The sequence below is a fragment of the Aristolochia californica genome, unplaced genomic scaffold (genome assembly GCF_029961685.1).
Source record: "Aristolochia californica isolate CCGP_79_NKW_82.1479 unplaced genomic scaffold, dmAriCali1.0.hap1 SCAF_6, whole genome shotgun sequence".
NCBI lineage: Eukaryota > Viridiplantae > Streptophyta > Magnoliopsida > Piperales > Aristolochiaceae > Aristolochia > Aristolochia californica.
Window position 1 is genome coordinate 38,375,626 of NW_027182257.1, and position 19,502 is coordinate 38,395,127.

At 35.2% G+C, this 19,502-nt stretch overlaps 2 protein-coding genes across 2 annotated transcripts; one reads left to right on the forward strand and one right to left on the reverse strand.

Moving 5' to 3' along the window:
* Positions 1–11,223: 11,223 nt before the first annotated feature.
* Positions 11,224–13,469, forward strand: LOC137934912 (flavonoid 3',5'-hydroxylase CYP75B138-like). Its single transcript, XM_068779497.1, has 2 exons — positions 11,224–12,176; positions 12,727–13,469. The coding sequence occupies exons 1-2, from the start codon at positions 11,367–11,369 to the stop codon at positions 13,360–13,362; spliced, it is 1,446 nt and encodes a 481-aa protein (XP_068635598.1). The 5' UTR covers positions 11,224–11,366; the 3' UTR covers positions 13,363–13,469.
* A 1,692-nt stretch (positions 13,470–15,161) lies between these two features.
* On the reverse strand, positions 15,162–17,587 carry LOC137935379 (cytochrome P450 CYP736A12-like). The gene is made up of 2 exons (XM_068780036.1): positions 16,406–17,587; positions 15,162–15,964 (listed from the first exon to the last, which is right to left on the reverse strand). The coding sequence occupies exons 1-2, from the start codon at positions 17,585–17,587 to the stop codon at positions 15,329–15,331; spliced, it is 1,818 nt and encodes a 605-aa protein (XP_068636137.1). The 3' UTR covers positions 15,162–15,328.
* Between the last annotated feature and the right edge of the window lie 1,915 nt (positions 17,588–19,502).

A 19,502-nucleotide genomic window follows, 5' to 3' on the forward strand; every position in this document is an offset into this window, starting at 1 on the left:
TATTAAATAGGTTTATTGTCAACTTTCTTTCTAATTAATTTTTTTTTGTCCACATTGCTAATTTAAATAACTTAATTAGTTTTTAATGTATTTATTATGACTAAAATTAAATCAAAGGGTCCTTTCGTGCCAACACTTTCAACAAAAATTTTCTTTCTTCGTGGCACTTGAGAAAATCTATGCTACCATGAATGAGTACATGAATGACAGAGCTTCAATGCATTCAAGACGAAAACCCAAGAGAGAGAGAGAGCCAAGGCCAAGGGACAAATTTTTTAATGTATTGAATGAATGTAGAAGAGTTAAAATGTTTTATATAGGTTTTTAAAAACCCTTAATAGAGAAATAAAATATCAAGGTTGTCTTCTAGTTAAGAGTCATCTAGGTGTCTTGACAAAATTACATAAATCAATACAAATCAATGTTTAATCATTCCTTTCTTCTCCCATTAATTTTGGATCTTGATTTACTTCATGTAATTGATTGATTTGGCCTTGATCTTCTTCCTTTGATTGAGTTATTTGAGATAATTTACCTCCTTGATGGATTTAAGTAAATTGACCATGACTTGTAGGAGATCCTTGAGTAGCTTTGGAAGGTTATAGTGGGACTTGCATATGTGAGATTGTAGGGATGGATTTGTCTAGAACCATGCATGGGGACATCATCCTTTTTGTGTGGATGAGGTAGACATAACCCTTGCATGGTTTTGCATGGGTGACGTGTCCCATTTTACTTCTCGTGCCACCTTTGTATGAGTTTTGTCTTTCTGTATATATATGGTCTTTGGTATAGCTTGGAATAATGTATCTTCTTGTGCATATCTTTGTGTATTGATATGTATTTGTTGCTTATCATTTCCCCTCAAACTGAATTGAGAGGTTGACCAAACATTCGGATTGGTGGTAAGTAGTTGAATCCAGTTGTAAGAAAGCAATTTGATGAAAATGTCTACAAGCTGGTTGACTGAGGGAATATATCAAACTTGAAGGTATCCCATTGTAACTCTTTTGCAAAAAATTATAGTTAAGCTAATATGTTTGTTGCGAGAGTGAAAACAAGATTGTGAGCCAAGTAAGTAGCACTTAGATTATCACATAGAAGTGACAAAGGTTTAACTGAGTATATGTGCAAATCTTTTATTAGATACAAAAGCCAAGTGACTTCAGCAAATGTAGTAGTCATTACTCTATATTCGGCTTCAGTAGTGGAGTGAGACATAGTGAGTTATTTTTTGCGGACAAAGATACAAGGTTGGATATTAAGAATGTGGCATAATCAGTGGTAGATTGCCTTGTTAGTTGGCAACCACCTCAATCTGCATAAGAATGGCCAAGAATATCTAGGGATGAGGGTTTGGAGAAAACTAAGCTATAGTATGTGTACCTTTAAGGTATCGAAGACTTCTTTTAACTAGTACAAAATAAAAATTACTGGGGAAGTGCATACATTGGGCTACAAGATTGACTAAGACATATTAGGTCATGTGAGAGTTAAATATTGAAGAGCTCATGTCAGGCTTCTATAATGAATTGGGCTAGAGTGGGGGAACTTTGAAAATCATGTTTTGTGTTTGTGGCAAGAGTTGTTGTAACTAGTGTACAAGATTTCATCTCTCCTCGATTTAATATGTCTTTTAGGTATTGAGTTTGGTAAAGAAAAAGATTGGTGGAACTTCTACATACTTGAATGCCCAAGATGATTAAGGCTTTTGGATAGTATCACTGAGTGTTGTTTAAAAAATCCAGAGAAGAAAGAGGTTCTTTCCATTTAGGATAATGTCATCCGCATAAAGAAGCAGGTATAGATGCTTAGATGAAGAATAACAAATAAAAGAATAAAGTATGGAATTAATGGAAGAGTACATACTTGTTTGAATATGTTTTTATTAGATGCACGATTGATTAATTATTAGATTATACATAAGAGTGATTCAATATGTTTTTATATGTGGTTATGTTTGTTTTGTATAAAATAAGAATGAAGTAGTTTTTCTAAGGATTCTAAAATGTTCTTCTAAAAAAAATTGTGATACTTTAGAATGACATTGTTCTTATACTTTTTTATAATTTTATACAATTTTAAGTAGTTTTTTTTATTTCTCCATTTATTTACCAAATTACTCATTCTATCATCCAAGGTATATAAACATATATATCTAGATAATCATTTGGGTACAAAACGCCCTAAGATATTCATGGTGTATATCTATGTATATTATGAAAATAACGGTAAATAGGATAACTTATATTATTTTATTTATATATGATTTGAAACTCCCCATGAGATGAAGAGACCCTAACAGGGAGATTCCCCATGAGATGAAGAGACTTGAAAGCACAAGTACCATTTCTTGTGCCAACTCATAGCTGAGATGATAGCTATGAAGACCACTGACTTTGTCATCACAAGCATATTTCAAGAAATCACTGGAATGTCTCCTACGATTTGAAATTGGTGCAATGCTACTGGTACTACATCAAATCGATGATTCCCCTCTGCCGCTCCTCTCCGGCGGTTTCCCTGAAAAACTACTGGTACTAACGGTCAGGTTTCAGTTTCGCACAAAACACCTCATTCTCTTCCTCCTTCACCCTTTGTTCCTTCCCCTTTCTCCCTCCCATTTGCAGCTTTGCCATGGAGACTGGGGCGGCAGAGTGTTCTAATTTCACCGACATTTTTTAAGGACTAGAAGCTGATAGATGATTTGGATAATTTCACGTCGGGAGTATGGGGAAATGAAGGTTTGTGCACTGAAAGCAAAAAGAAAAAAACAAAAAAGTTTGATGCAAATGTCTAAGTATTGGGTTGTTGACCATATTATAATTTGCCTTTAGGTGTTGTGGGACGAGATGTCTCTTATCTTTTTCTACGCTTTTAGTTACTTGGTTTTATTTGTCTTTGGTCCTTTTCTTTTAGGTGTTCTTCTTTTTGTCAAGAATAATATAAACAGAATATCTTAAATAGAAACAAGGTTTGTTCCTCTTGCAAAACAATGCTCTTGGTAAGAATTATTTCATTCTTTATTTATTTTCTTCGTTGAATTTGATATTTAAGCTCAGTTAGTGTGAAAATTAGCTGTAGCTACAGTCATCGGATTTTTACATAAGATAAACGGACAGGGCCAAGACGGAATAGGAGCTGCCAGTGGCATCACTATGACTGTAGTGTCTCTGTAAGTTTTTCAGCAAACCTTTCTGGGTTTGCCATTCTAATAACAAATATTAGAAATATTCACCACATGGTCCAATTCAAACAAGGCTGAGTCGCCTACACGGGCGTCCATTAGCCAACGAAACCCGACCCCCATCAATGACGATGTACGGTTCATAGTGACTGCGAAGTCATATGGGGCTCTACTAGGGGTGTTCGGTGAATTTGGACTTGATGAGTTAGTTTTTGCATTGTTCTAGTCATCTGCAATGAAATTAGTTAGATTAATTTTTAGAATGTTGTTGAATATGTTTGAAGTGCTACGGAATGTTTATGCCATGTGGTGAGGAGATTTTGGAGTTATAAATATCCACCACATGGTATTTTGTTATTTGTTGGTTGTGTTTCTGTGTGTCCCTAGTTACTACGACGAGTAATGGTTGTCAGATAAAAAAAATTCCATAACGACCATCTCGGATTTAGATTATAAATGGCTGGAAGAAGAAAACAAACTCCTCGATCATATGACATTTGAACCTTCGATGATGACAACAAAATGCTCGATCTGTTGGTTGAGCAAGTCAATATGGGGAACAGGATGCCTAATGGGGTTTGGAAGCATGAAGTATATTTGGACCGTGTCAATAGGTTCAATGAAGACACAACTAATAAGAAAACTGTTGAGCAGCTCAAGAATCGAACAAGATCATGGAAGAAAACTTACCAAGCAATAACAAGTTGTCTCAACACTAGTGGGTTCGGTTGGGATGCAACCACACATCGAGTTACTGTATGTCATTCTGTATGGCAAGACTATATCAAGGTCAGTAAATTATGATTGACTATAAAATATTTTGTATGTTTTATGCATTACTAGAACTCTATGCCAAGTCGTCTAAATGATGTTTTATCCTTGCAGGAGCATAAAGAAGCTGAAAAGTATAGACAACAAGGCTGCCCTCTTTATGACAAATTGGCTTTGGTAGTGGGAAACTCAATAGCCATGGGGAGAACAAGTCAAACTAACGAAGACATATGCAATGATATCCAACATCAGGAAGAAAATGAGTGCGTGGACATGCTCGAGGATGTCGATTTAGGTAGAGATACTCCTTCGCCATTCTTTACAGAAAATGAGTCGGCACCTGATCAGTTTCCAAGTACTAACCCGTCAAGTTCAAGTCGTCGTAGAAAGAGACCACAAATGGTCACCGATGATAGTATTATGTTCGCTGATACAATGACAAGAATTGCCACCATACTGCAATCTCTACAATCTAAAAATGATAAAACCACTGGAGAGAATTGGTATGAAGCCCTCACAGAAATCCCAGACCTGTCGGTAGAGATGAAGTTCCGCGCTCCTCTATTGTTAGATACACCAATGAAGAAGGACATGTTTACAAAGCTGCCAGTGGAAGAGCGAATTAATTGGCTTAAATACTGTGCTTGTGAAATGTAGTCAATAGTTTGAAGTACACTATGTATTTAGGGACGATTGTTTTGAAGTTTAATTATATTTTTTTAATTATGACTTTATAAGACATATCATTGATAGATTATGAATTTTATTATGGTTAAGATTTGGGTTTTCATGATTGTCGTGTTCTTATTGTGTGGATGAATGTTGTGGGTGTGGCATTGGAGATGGTTTTATATAGGTGTGATTAAAAATTGGTTATGATTGAAGAACATGGTATGTTTTTGTGTTTATGATATTAGGAAGAAACAGGAATTATTGTTGTAGTCGTTATTATGATTGTGGTGATTGTATTTGCAGGTTTCCATAGAAGACGAAAATAGGAATACAAAAATGATTTTATTGACATGTCTTATATACATGATGGGAAGATACTATATGAACCATAGGTATAGACGTACATTACGTCCTCGTGGGATTGGTGGTCCGATTTATTTGCAAAAGGCATTAGCGAAATCACCTGTTAAATTTCGAAAAGTTTACAGGATGAATCAAATTGTGTTTAAAAAAATGGCAGAGATACTTTATAGTAAAGGATTTTTATCACCTACAAAGACCATTTCAGTGGAAGAACAACTTGCATATTTTCTCCTAACTGTTGGTCAAGGACAAGCGTATAGTGTCACAGCAGAGATGTTTGATAGATCAAACTGGAATATAAGTAGGTATTTCAATAAGGTGTTGAATGCTATTATCAAACTTCGGCCTGATTACATCAAACGGCCTTCAGAACGAACTCACTTGAAGATTTTAAACAATCCAATGTTTAATCCGTATTTTAAGGTAACATCACTTGACATATAATGAACAATTTTAGATTAATATTTAGAGTTACTTGTATTAATTGAAATGATATAATTAGGATTGTATTGGGGCTATTGATGGAACTCATATCAAAGCAAACATCCCACTTGAAGAACAACAAAGGTTCTGGAACAGAAAAGGCTATCTCTCACAAAATGTGATGGCAGCATGTACATTTGATGTGCAATTGTACTTGTTGGATGGGAGGGATCAGCAGCGGATTCCCGTGTATTGAAGGACGCATTGACTCGCCGAAATAGAATCTGTGTACCTGAAGGTAAATAATATATTGTTATGTAGTAATTTATTTTATTTTATCTTCAATTAGCTTATGTGAAAAATATTTTGTATTGTAGGTAAATATTATCTAGTCGATGCTAGTTATGCAAATATGTCAGGATTTTTGGCTCCATATCGAGGAACTCGTTATCATCTACAAGAATTTGGAGACAACCTTCCTAGAAATGATAAAGAGTTATTCAACCGAAGGCACTCATCTTTGAGAAATACTATTGAACGAACTTTTGGTGCTTTAAAAGCTCGATTCCAAATGTTGAAAGTCGCTCCTCGTTTTCTTATAAGATCCAGATGAAAATTGTAATAGCTTGTTGCATATTACACAATTATATACGTAAAGAGGACTACAATGATATGTTTGAATTGGAAGATGATGATTCCGATGATGAGGTAGGTGGAGGAGGTGATGAGGTCCGATTAGCAGGTGAAAATTTGGATGGAGATAGCGATGATCTTGGGGACGAAGGCAACCTATCAACAACAATGCGGACGCGTCGTGCATGAGAATCCACTAGAGCTGCACAATTTCGAGATGCCATAGCAACTAGCAAGTGGAGTGATTATTAGTGGTTGTACTTTATTGCATTTGAACATGTATGTTGTCGTTCGTATATACTAAACTAGTAAGTCGATGATGTTAAATGCACAAACTCGTTGATAGAAATAATTTACTCTAATTATATTCGTTGTTGTCATTTTATACCTTTTTGTTTTAATTTTATTTATTAAGTATTTTTATACTATATATTATGTTATTAAAAAATAATTTATTTATTAATTATATTCATTTATGTTATTTTTAACTGTTTTATGTAATTTAAATAATTTATTCTACTCACACGTAATTAGTTTAATAATTTATAATAAATTTTAATCATTAATTGGTTTAATTATGCAATTGCTATAATTAATTAAACAATTAGGTTTATTTATTATATTCCCTTATGTTATTTTTTAATTTTTATTAATTTTAAATAATTTATTCTACTCACACGTAATTAGTATAATAATTTATAATAAACTATAATCATTAATTGGTTTAATTATGTAATTTCTATAATTAATTAAACAATTAGGTTTATTTATTATATTCCCTTATGATATTTTTTAATTTTTATTAATTTTAAATAATTTTAAATAATTTATTCTACTCACATGTAATTAGTATAATAATTTATAATAAACTGTAATCATTAATTGGTTTAATTATGAAGTTTCTATAATTAATTAAACAATTAGGTTTATTTATTATATTCCCTTATGTTATTTTTTAATTTATATTAATTTAATATAATTTATTCTAGTCACACGTAATTAGTATGTTAATTTATAATGAATTTTAATCATTAATTGGATAATTATCCAATTTCTAAAATTAATTAAACCATTATGTTTATTTATTATATTCCCTTATGCTATTTTTTAATTTTTATTAATTTTATGTAATATATTCCAGTCACGTAATTAGTATATTAATTTATAATGAATTGTAATCGTTAATTGGTTAATTATCCAATTGATATAATTAATTAAACAATCAGGTTATTTATTATATTCCCTTATGTTATTTTTTAATTTTTATTAATTTTATATAATTTATTCTAGTCATACGTAATTAGTATGTTATTTTATAATGAATTGTAATCATTAATTGGTTAATTATTCGATTGCTAAAATTAATTAAACTATTATGTTTATTTATTATATACCCTTATGCTATTTTTTAATTTTTATTAATTTTATATAATATATTCTAGTCACACGTAATTATTGTTTTAATTTATAATAAACTATAATCATAAAAGGTTACTCATTCTCTTCTTTATTTAGAAAAGGACACTGAAATCTGTTTTCCAGCCACTTCAATTGGCTTGGACTAACACCCAAACATGAGTTGAAGTGGAAACAATTCATCTCACTTTAATTCAATTTTCCACTTCATTGTGGACTAACCCACCTAAATGAATTGATTCAACTTCAACTCATCCTTAGGTGTAGTGTAGACGAGTTCAAGTGCACTGGAAAACAGATTCCAGTGTGAGTGCCCCCAAATGAAAGTATGATATAAAGAAGAGAATGAGTAACCTTTTATAATATACTTAAATATAACATATACCTAAACAAATAATTAACCAAAATAAACATGATTACTACACTTATAAGTGATTTAATGTGTAGTATTAAAATATGTTAATATCCTAATTAACGAAATTTTTTTATTATATTACTTAATGATTATAGTTTATTATAAATTAATACAATAATTACGTGTAACTAGAATAAATCATTAAAAATTAATAAAAAAAGTAAAAAATAACAGAATCGCCTATAATAAATAAATAAATTATTTTATAATAACATAAGAAATATTTTAACATTAAAACACACAAATCTAATATAATAATAAAAAATAAATATAATAAATAAATATATATATTTATCAATAACATAATATATATTTTTATGTATTAATAATTAATAATATATTGTCACAAAATTTAAAACATTGGTTTAATTAATTATAGCAATGGGATAATTAAACCAAAATAATTTATCAAATATTTATTTTAAAAATATTTTAATTATAACTATTAAATCACTAATTTAATATAGTAATTACTATGTAAATTTATTAAATAAATAAATAATATTTTTTTATAAATAAAAATATAAATTATTATTCTTATAACAATGGTTTAGATTTTCCTTAACTTAGGAAAAATTAAACTGTCTTTCTCAGTGGCGGGCCAGTGAGCCACGACGACGGAGGCAGCGCTTCGACAGTACGCCGAGAGTGAGAAGAGTGGGAGGCCGAGAGAGAAGAGAAGTCGGGAGGGCGAGAGACTCCCGTGCTCTGCGATGGAGGTCGAGAGGGAGAGGAGAGGAAGGGCGACCAGGGGGGGGGGAGGTCGAGGCTCGGCCTCACTTCAATTCAATTCTTTCTACACTAACACAATTATTTGATGAACTAGGTAATGTGGGGGGAATTCATTCAACTTCATTGTGGACTAACCCACCCTGAAGTGAAATGAATTACTCCCGTATTACTTAGTCCATTGGATTAAGGGGTTAGTGTACAATGAATTACAATTCAAGTGAATCACGTCAATTTATTTACTCAGGCAAAAAACTGGTAATTTGGATTTTGACCTGTTTTGCGAATCAAACGTGTTGCTCCCTACCACCCCCCCAGTTGGCTTTCCTCGCCTCTCCCTCTCATCCTCCGTCACAGAGCACGGGAGGTTGAGCCTCAGTTGTAGAGCCTCCTGGCTTCTGTTCTCTTTTGGCTTCCCCTCTCTTCTCCCCCCCCTATTAGCTTTCCTCCCTCTCGACCTCCGTCGCTGAGCATGGGAAGCCGAACCTTTGTCGCAGAGCCTCTCGGCCTACCCGCTTCTCTTCTCCCTCTCGGTGTACCGGCGGAACGCCGCCTCCGTTGTCATTGCTCGCTGGCCTGCCACCTCCATCACCATAGTCTCCCGCTGTTGAGGAAGACGAGGTGCGCCGTGAGGAAGACAATGGATTAATTTTTCCTAAGTTAGGAAAAATTAAATCATCATCGTAAAAATAATACTTTATATTTTTTTTATAAATAATTATTGTTATTTATTTAATATATTCATTTTATAATTAAAATATTTTTAAAATAAATATTTGATAAATTGTTTTGGTTTAATTATCCCATTGCTATAATTAATTAAACCAATGGTTTTAAATTTTGTGATAATATATTATTAATTAATAATACATAAAACATATATTATGTTATTGATAAATATATATTTATTTATTATATTAATTTTTATTATTGTATTAAATTAGTGGTTTTTAATGTTAAAACATATCGTATGTGATTAAAAAATAATTTATTTATTTATTATATTCATTTATGTTATTTTTTTAATAATTTATTCTAGTCACACGTAATTATTGTATTAATTTATAATAAACTATAATCATTAAGTAATATAATATAGTTTTTCATTAATTAGGATATTAATATATTCTAATAATACACGTTAAATCACTTATAAGTGTAGTAACCATGTTTATTTTGGTTAATTATTTGTTTAAATATATGTTCTATTTAAGTATATTATAAAAGGTAACTCATTATCTTGTTTATATCATACTTTTCATTTCGGGGGCACTAACACTTGAATCTGTTTTCTAGCGCACTTTTACTCGGTCTACACTAACACCCAAGAATGAGTTGAAGTTCAATCAATTCATTTAAGATGAATTGAATTATTCACTTCATTTCAAGTTCATGATGGACTAACCCCCCATCCCCTCAATGCACTGCATTAGTATTCCACATCAGCATATCTTTTTTTTTCTCTAGTTTTCATTCATTATTTATTTAAGTTCTTTTAAAATTTTAAAAATATTTTAAAAACGTTAATTTCTGATTTTAAAAATCTAACACATTTCATTACCATTGATTTGATAAAATAAAAATATTTTAAAAAATAATAATTTTCTAATGTAATTAATATTTACATTATCGTTTTAAGATATTATTTAATTTAATATAATATTTGTAATTATTTTAGTTTTTTGCAATCATATTTATTGGTTAAGTGTTTTATTACCTTCTATTTATTTTAATAAAATATAAATTTTATATATTAATTAATTAAAATCCATATTCTAATCTATTTAACACCTTCTATTATCAATTTAAGATATTTTTTAAAAAATAAATATTTAAAAATTTTCTTTTAGTTTTCAAAAATCTTATTTTTCATTACAAGTTTTATTACCTTTTATTTACAATAATAATAAATTTAATTAATTAATTAAAATATTAATTTTATATTTTATTATTATAAATAAAGGGTAATAAAACATGTAGCCACAAATAAGATTTTTGAAAACTAAAATAATTTTATAATATATTTTTAAATTAAAAAATATCTTAAATCTATAATAAAAGGTGTTAATTATATTAGCAAAAGATTTTTTAAATAATAAATAAACAAAATTTATGTTTTTTATTATATTAAATAAAAAGTAACGAAATATGTAAAATTTTAAAAAATTAAAAATTAAAATTTTAAAATAATAATAAACTAAAATAAATAATGAAAAAATTGGAAAAACATTTGCTGATGTGGAATGTTGACCCATGTGCACATGATGTGTTAGGTGACAGGGATGACGTGGTCAAAAAGGACGTCTCATATTTCAATATCTAATTGAAAGATGGTTATTTTTGTTAATGTTCTTTAAAATGGTAATTTAGTCAAATTGCCTTCCACAAAACAGTCTTTTCCCGAATTAGATATCGTGTCCCTCTTGTATCCCTCTTCCGAAATGACTTGCTTGTTTTCATCTGGATCCTGCCATCTCCATCTGAAAACCGGCATATTTACTGTTTTCAGTTAATGCGCTCGCCGGCCTCTCGAAGCCACCCACCCAACTCGGCCCTAGTACGTTATAAAAGGAGCAGAAGTGGAAACAACCAAGGGGCAGAGTGATGAGTCTGAACACTTCCTCTCTGTCGCAGAGTTACCTTCTCCGTTCATGGGCAGGAAGCGCGAGGCCCGAGGGATTTGGGAAAGAGAAGTTACTAGCCGTAGTGGCCATTGTGTGGTGCTTGGTAATTATCAAGAAATGGAGGAAGGAGAAGATGAGGTTGGCGCCCCCGCCCGGACCGAGAGGCTTGCCCTTGGTAGGGAATCTTCCTTCTCTCAAGGGCAGGAACCTCCATGAGAAGTTATACGAGTGGTCTCAGATTTACGGGCCCGTACTGAGTTTTCGACTCGGGCGTAAGCTGTGCATTGTCGTGAGCTCTGCAGCCTCCGCGAGAGAGCTCCTGAAAGACCAAGACGCGATTTTTGCGAATCGCGACGTTCCAACGGCGGCACGGGTGTTACCGAACGGATCCGATGGGATAGTCTGGGGGGCGCATGGCCCAAATTGGCGTGCGATACGCAGAGCGGCGGTGGGTGAGATGCTGAACCATACGAAGCTGGAGGTGTATGGTAACCTCCGGCGGGAGGAGGTGGGCAAAATGGTGCGTCTGGTGCAAGAGAAAGCCGGCACCCCCGTGGAGATACAAAGACTGATGTACAACACGCTGTACAACGTGGTGGTGGCGATGCTATGGGGAGACACACTCAAGGAAGAAGGAATGAGCGGCGTCGGGGCGGAATTCGAGGCGGCGGTGGAAGAGATTCGTGGATCCTTTCGGGGACTCGGGATCGCCGATATATTTCCGTTTCTGGCGCCGTTGGACCTACAAGGGGAAGTTCGTCGTCGTCGGAAGCTGTCAGGGAAGCTTCACCGGATCTTGGATAGCATCCTCGATCAGCGCCTGAAAATGATTGGATCGGGTGAGGAAGGAAGAAACGACTTCCTTAGGTTACTTTCGAAGATGAACGGCGAGGAAGCCAAGAGTATGCCCCTGTCAAGGGCCAACTTCAAGGCATTGATCCTGGTAAGTAATTTTCCTTCTCTTCTTTCGATCCACCACTAACTACATGGGCTCTTGGAAGAATGAGGAAAGTAAATCTCAGGAATTAGGCGCCGGAATTCCTTACGGTAAGCAAGACTCTTAATTTCTTCCTGGAAGAACTTCAAACACATCATACGACTTGGAGGTTTCTCTAACCCCCAACCAGAACCAGGCGTGAATTGACGAAACCCACTACTTTATTTGTTCCTTAATCCACCTTGTGTCAAAGCTTGGAAAATTCTGGACTTGCGTTACAACCCCTTCATTAAGACTTCTTTTGTCCGGGTCTGCGTGAATTGACGAAACCCACTACTTTATTTGTTCCTTAATCCACCTTGTGTCAAAGCTTGGAAAATTCTGGACTTGCGTTACAACCCCTTCATTAAGACTTCTTTTGTACTGTTTCTTTGGTTCCGGCAGTCATGGCGGAAGAGGTAAAGCGCAAGAAACGTAACGGAAGCCAAAGTGAAACGTGTAAAAACACTTGTCATCTCCACAAAATCTTAACTTAATAATTGATTGGCCGACGCAGGACTTGATAATGGCTGGGATTGATACGACGGCGTATGCAATGGAGTGGGCCATGGCGGAGGTGATGGAGAAGCCGGACATCATGAAGAAAGCGCGAGAAGAACTGGATCAAGTCGTCGGAGTCGACAATTCGGTGGAAGAGTCACATCTCCCAAGATTGACTTTCTTACATGCCGTCCTGAAAGAAACGCTACGTTTGCGACCGGTGGTTCCGCTCATGCTGCCAAGGACTCCTTCCCAGCCTTCCACTCTGGGTGGATACACCATCCCTATGGGCTCCAGAATTTTCGTGAATATGTGGGCCATTCAGAGGGACCCCCAGGCCTGGGAAAATCCACTCGAGTTCCGACCCGAGAGATTTCTGACCGGTGACGGAAAATGGGATTTCACCGGAAACAACTTCCATTTTTTCCCATTCGGATCAGGGAGGAGAATTTGCCCCGGTGCCTCACTTGCAGATGGGATGCTACTGTATTCACTCGCTTCCCTCTTACATCTATTCGATTGGAAGCTGCCTGAAGCCACGAAGCTGGATCTTTCTGAGACGTTTTCTCTTGCTTTGAAGATGTCTCAGCCGCTTCTTCTCGTCCCTTCCCGGAGGTTCTCCAATCCTGACCTGTACTCGTCTCTTGTGTAAATCCCAGCAGAGATACTATGCAGTATATGTATCCATCTATTAACTGTGTTTTATTTTTTCTTGCCTGATACTATGTCTCTATGATGATCAACTTTGATTTCACTAATACCACCTTGAATATTTTCTTCAAATACAATAACATCATTTACTTATACAATGAGAATAATTGTATCCAATTTTTTCATCTAAAAACATAGAATGATCAGACTTAATCCTCAAAAAACCGAAACCCATTACAACAAAACTGAAATTATAAAACCAAACTTAGGGACTTTTTTTTTAAAGTGATAGATGATAAAAAAAAAGAAAAAAAAAGAGGTGATACCTCCTGATGAGTGATAACTAGTACTGGGGAATTAGCAATTGAGGTGTTTGTTTATTTTTTTATGAAAAAAGAGGGAAAATGGTCAGGTTTTATTTACTGTCAAATAATCCTTTCTATTTTAAGGGGGTTCCAAAACAATTATCCAATTGGTAAAAAATTAAAATTTCTTTACGATTTCTCGATGGATTTTGATCAATCAAGACGTGAAAAGTAAGAAACAGATGAAATAATTGAGCAAAAAAATTAAGTAAACTATGCTAGAGATTAAACATTCTACTTCGATACCATGAGAAGGCTATACTAAAATAAAAATCAATTCGTGAAAAATAAAGGGTACCTATCAATTTCACATGGTTTGGCCTTGGAATCCTAATCCCCGGATGAAAAGAGAGAAGAGAAAATTTCATTGAAGCTAAGTAAGCCAGTTATGTGAATTGAGAAAGTTTTCAAGCTTTAATTGGACTATTATAGATTTCCAAAACTTGAAAGTGATGTACCATTGTAATTAACAACTTAAAAATAAAAATTTTAAGTATTACTTACAAATCGGACTAATGATTTAATCGATTTTTACTATAGGATAAAAAGCCATTTTTGGGGCAAAACGACATTTTTTTTTTTTAACTTTAGATCCATTGTATTAAAGTTATTTCCAGCCCGAAATCATTTAGAAGAATTTATTGCGACGATCACAAGCACACTCTTGCACTCTATCACTTTTGAAATTAACCAAATAATGACATTCGATCTAAAGAAATCGATCTCAAGAAAAAGAAATCCTCCTCAAGTTTTTCATGAGAGCTAAGAACATTTATGCTCCTATTTTGGAATCTATTAATTGACCTAAAAGGTGGTACCAAAATAAGTATACTCTAGGTAATTGATCTACAAATTCATGTTGAATATTAAAGATAAAATTACCTAGCTCTAGCTCTAGCACATTCCTTAGCTTTGCCAACGGCATGTTTACCTCAAAATCACCTCTATCTTGATGACATCAATTATGCCCATTGGAAATATTAGATGAAACATTTTCTATGATTTTGATCTTTTGAAGATTACGTCCCATCCAAGGGCTATCCATTCCCATGTAATGGAAGGAGGCGAGGAAGTAGAGAAAATAATTTTTTTTTTCTCTAAAAAACAAAGCTTTGAACATGTTTATGTGTTCTTTGAGTTCTATGGAGCACTTAAAGAGTGATAACAAAGTGTTGGTGCCTTTCACTTTTCTCTTGATGGTAACAAAGAAAGCCAAGTAAAGACACTTGACTTTTCTGATTATAATAAACCTTGATGAGAACCAAGTAGTTTTTTATAGTGGAAATATCCATTCGGGGGGCGGGTAAAAACTGATATTGCAGGGAGCCCAAGAAATTTGGCATCTGTTTTCATCTCCTCCATGGTTGACAATAAAAATGGGTTTCTGGGCAAGTGTTCAATGAATCAAATTTTTTAACAGAGAAGAAATTGAGCGGATACCAAAGCAGACTTGCAGAGTCATCGTCCTGTTCGAAACATGCATTTTTTAAAGAAAATGCGCCTAAACATTTAACTACCCATCTTCTCGTCGTTCAGTAAATTTTTCTTTTCCGCTTTTTTTCAAAAAGGCTTCCTTATGCTATATAGTATCTCTGCTGGGATTTACACAAGAGACGAGTACAGGTCAGGATTGGAGAACCTCCGGGAAGGGACGAGAAGAAGCGGCTGAGACATCTTCAAAGCAAGAGAAAACGTCTCAGAAAGATCCAGCTTCGTGGCTTCAGGCAGCTTCCAATCGAATAGATGTAAGAGGGAAGCGAGTGAATACAGTAGCATCCCATCTGCAAGTGAGGCACCGGGGCATATTCTCCTCCCTGATCCGAATGGGAAAAAATGGAAGTTGTTTCCGGTGAAATCCCATTTTCCGTCACCGGTCAGAAATCTCTCGGGTCGGAACTCGAGTGGATTTTCCCAGGCCTGGGGGTCCCTCTGAATGGCCCACATATTCACGAAAATTCTGGAGCCCATAGGGATGGTGTATCCACCCAGAGTGGAAGGCTGGGAAGGAGTCCTTGGCAGCATGAGCGGAACCACCGGTCGCAAACGTAGCGTTTCTTTCAGGACGGCATGTAAGAAAGTCAATCTTGGGAGATGTGACTCTTCCACCGAATTGTCGACTCCGACGACTTGATCCAGTTCTTCTCGCGCTTTCTTCATGATGTCCGGCTTCTCCATCACCTCCGCCATGGCCCACTCCATCGCATACGCCGTGGTATCAATCCCAGCCATTATCAAATCCTGCGTCGGCCAATCAATTATTCAGTTAAGATTTTGTGGATATGACAAGTGTTTTTACACGTTTCACTTTGGCTTCCGTTACGTTTCTTGCGCTTTACCTCTTCCGCCATGACTGCCGGAACCAAAGAAACAGTAGACCCGGACAAAAGAAGTCTTAATGAAGGGGTTGTAACGCAAGTCCAGAATTTTCCAAGCTTTGACAGTAGGTGGATTAAGGAACAAATAAAGTAGTGGGTTTCGTCAATTCACGCCTGGTTCTGTTTGGGGGTTAGAGAAACCTCCAAGTCGTATGATGTGTTTGAAGTTCTTCCAGGAAGAAATTAAGACTCTTGCTTACCGTAAGGAATTCCGGCGCCTAATTCCTGAGATTTACTTTCCTGATTCTTCCAAGAGCTCATGCAGTTACTGGTGGATCGAAAGAAGAGAAGGAAAATTACTTACCAGGATCAATGCCTTGAAGTTGGCCCTTGACAGGGGCATACTCCTCGCTTCCTCGCCGTTCATCCTCGAAAGTAACCTAAGGAAGTCGTTTCTTCCTTCCTCACCCGATCCAATCATTTTCAGGCGCTGATCGAGGATGCTATCCAAGATCCGGTGAAGCTTCGCTGACAGCTTCCGACGACGACGAACTTCCCCTTGTAGGTCCAACGGCGCCAGAAACGGAAATATATCGGCGATCCCGAGCCCCCGAAAGGATCCACGAACCTCTTCCACCGCCGCCTCGAATTCCGCCCCCACGCCGCTCATTCCTTCTTCCTTGAGTGTGTCTCCCCATAGCATCGCCACCACCACGTTGTACAGTGTGTTGTACATCAGTTTTTGTATCTCCACGGGGGTGCCGGCCTTCTCGTGCACCAGACGCACCATTTTGCCCACCTCCTCCCGCCGGAGGTTCCCATACACCTCCAGCCTCGTATGGTTCAGCATCTCACCCACCGCCGCTCTGCGTATCGCACGCCAATTTGGGCCATGCGCCCCCCAGACTATCCCATCGGAGCCGTTCGGTAACACCCGTGCCGCCGTTGGAACGTCGCGATTCGCAAAAATCGCGTCTTGGTCTTTCAGGAGCTCTCTCGCGGAGGCTGCAGAGCTCACGACGATGCACAGCTTACGCCCGAATCGAAAACTCAGTACGGGCCCGTAAATCTGAGACCACTCGTATAACTTCTCATGGAGGTTCCTGCCCTTGAGAGAAGGAAGATTCCCTACCAAGGGCAAGCCTCTCGGTCCGGGCGGGGGCTCCAACCTCATCTTCTCCTTCCTCCATTTCTTGATGATTACCAAGCACCACACAATGGCCACCACGGCTAGTAACTTCTCTTTCACAAATCCCTCGGGCCTTGCACTTCCTGCCCATGAACGGAGAAGGTAACTCTGCGACAGAGAGGAAGTGTTCAGACTCATCATTTTGCCCCCACTTTCACTGTCCTCAACTGTACCGTCAACTGTACTGTTTCTACTTGCTTGTTTCAGTACATCGATTATGTTAGCAGTTACCAGCTCCCTTCCTCCTTTTGTAATGCTCTTAATGAGTCGGAAGTCGATAGCCGGAGCCCACCGACGATGACAATCGTGACGTGATGAACTTGTAGGTTTTAGCAACCACACAATCGAGTCTGCCATTCTTCAATGACTTAAAAGCTTCCGTCCCTTACTCGTAGATTCATCTTCTAGAAGATGGTGATGCGGCCGATGTAGCTTTCTCTATGCTGAGAGTCGTTGAGGGTGGACACGTATTGTGTAATCTACCCATTGGGGGGTTAGTCGAAAATTTGAATTTCTTCCTCTCATACTTTAAATTCATTTCATTTGTTTATATGAATTTCATTTTTAAAGTCGGTGTTAGTATGAACAAATTCATGTACATTGGAAAATAATTTATATTGTTAATAACCCTAGCATGAAAAAATTTGAAAAAATAAGAGAATTAGTATGTTGTAATAGTATACTTAATTAAAATATAATATTTAAACCCCAAATTAGGTAAAAAAAAAATGATTACAAGTAATTTAATGTATAATTAAAATATATTAATATATTAAATAATTAAATTAGATATTATATTATTTAATGATTATTTTTTATTGTACATTAATATAATAATTATGTGAGGTAATTAACTATGTACATGATTAATTATAAAAAATAAAAAATAACGTTAAACGTTAAAATAACAGAAACTAATGATTAAACAGGAAAAATTGATCAAACCATAACTTTAACACACTATATATTTTTACATACTATTAATTAATAATATGTTTCTGTTAAATTTAAAATCATTGATTTTATTAATTAAAAAATAGGTTAATTAAACCAAAATAATTGATTTAATAATATTTTAATTATCACTATTAAATCACTAATATAATACAGTAATTAAAAAATAAATATAATGAATAAATAAAAAAATATTTTAGTAATAACAAAAGATGGATTTTTTACGTGGTATTAATTAATAATATATTTTCACAAAATTAAAAATAATTAATTCTTCAAATGCATACTGTAACTATATTTTATTTACTAGACTTAAATATCAAGTTTAATATAGTAATAAAATTTAATAAAAATAATAAATAAATAAATATACATGTAGAAGTTAGATTCAAGCGGCCTTCATAGCACAAGGATTGAGAAACAAAAGACACATTCAGAGGAAATACAAAATTTATTTTTATTCTGTGAACGACTCAAGTAGCATTTTCAACTTCTTAAACCTCTACATGGTTCCCTTGTTCCCGCAAAAAATCCAACAAATAACTTCTCTCTAACCATGTGTTTTGCCATAAAGCACATTAAATATTTTTATCTAGCCTTTTGAAATAGTTGTTGAAGCCTCAACTTGACCACTCTTTGCTTTGAAGTGCAGAAGTGGGCATCTAGAGTAGTGTCTCACAATATCTAGTGCCTGAAGTGCCTCACTTTGGTAAAGAGAAGAGAAACCCCATATTTGTTGCAACAGTCAATGGCATCTCCATCTCTGATATTTCCACCAGGCTCTGCAATCACTGCAACCCCACTCTTGCATGCTTCCTCCACTTTAAAACAAAAACTATCCATGATCTACTCTTAATATGTCTCAACTTAGAAGAGGATGCATAACGAATGTTAATTACATTGTCCAAATTTATGTCTTAAATCATGCATACTTTTGTTAACGTCTGATATATATTGTGCTTAACCAAGACTGATTAGCTCAGAGACCACATGGTCCAAACACTGAATCAATTGCTCATCAACCAACTGGTTACCAAACAAAAGTATCTCACTAGTCGTCTTTATAAACAAAGCTCCAATATGACTCATGCTTAAGGTTTACCATGTTAATATGAAATGAGGCACACAAAAACACAAAAGAATGAAGATGATGAAATCAATTGTGGATTGCTGAGGTCACCTTCCCCTTGCAGTAGGTCTTGTCTAGAGATGAACTATTTCACATAAGCAACACTAAATATTTATTGCTTCCTCAACCACATTCTTTTCTCTTGCACATGATATTGTCCATACCATGTCTTTAGCAAGACATATTCCC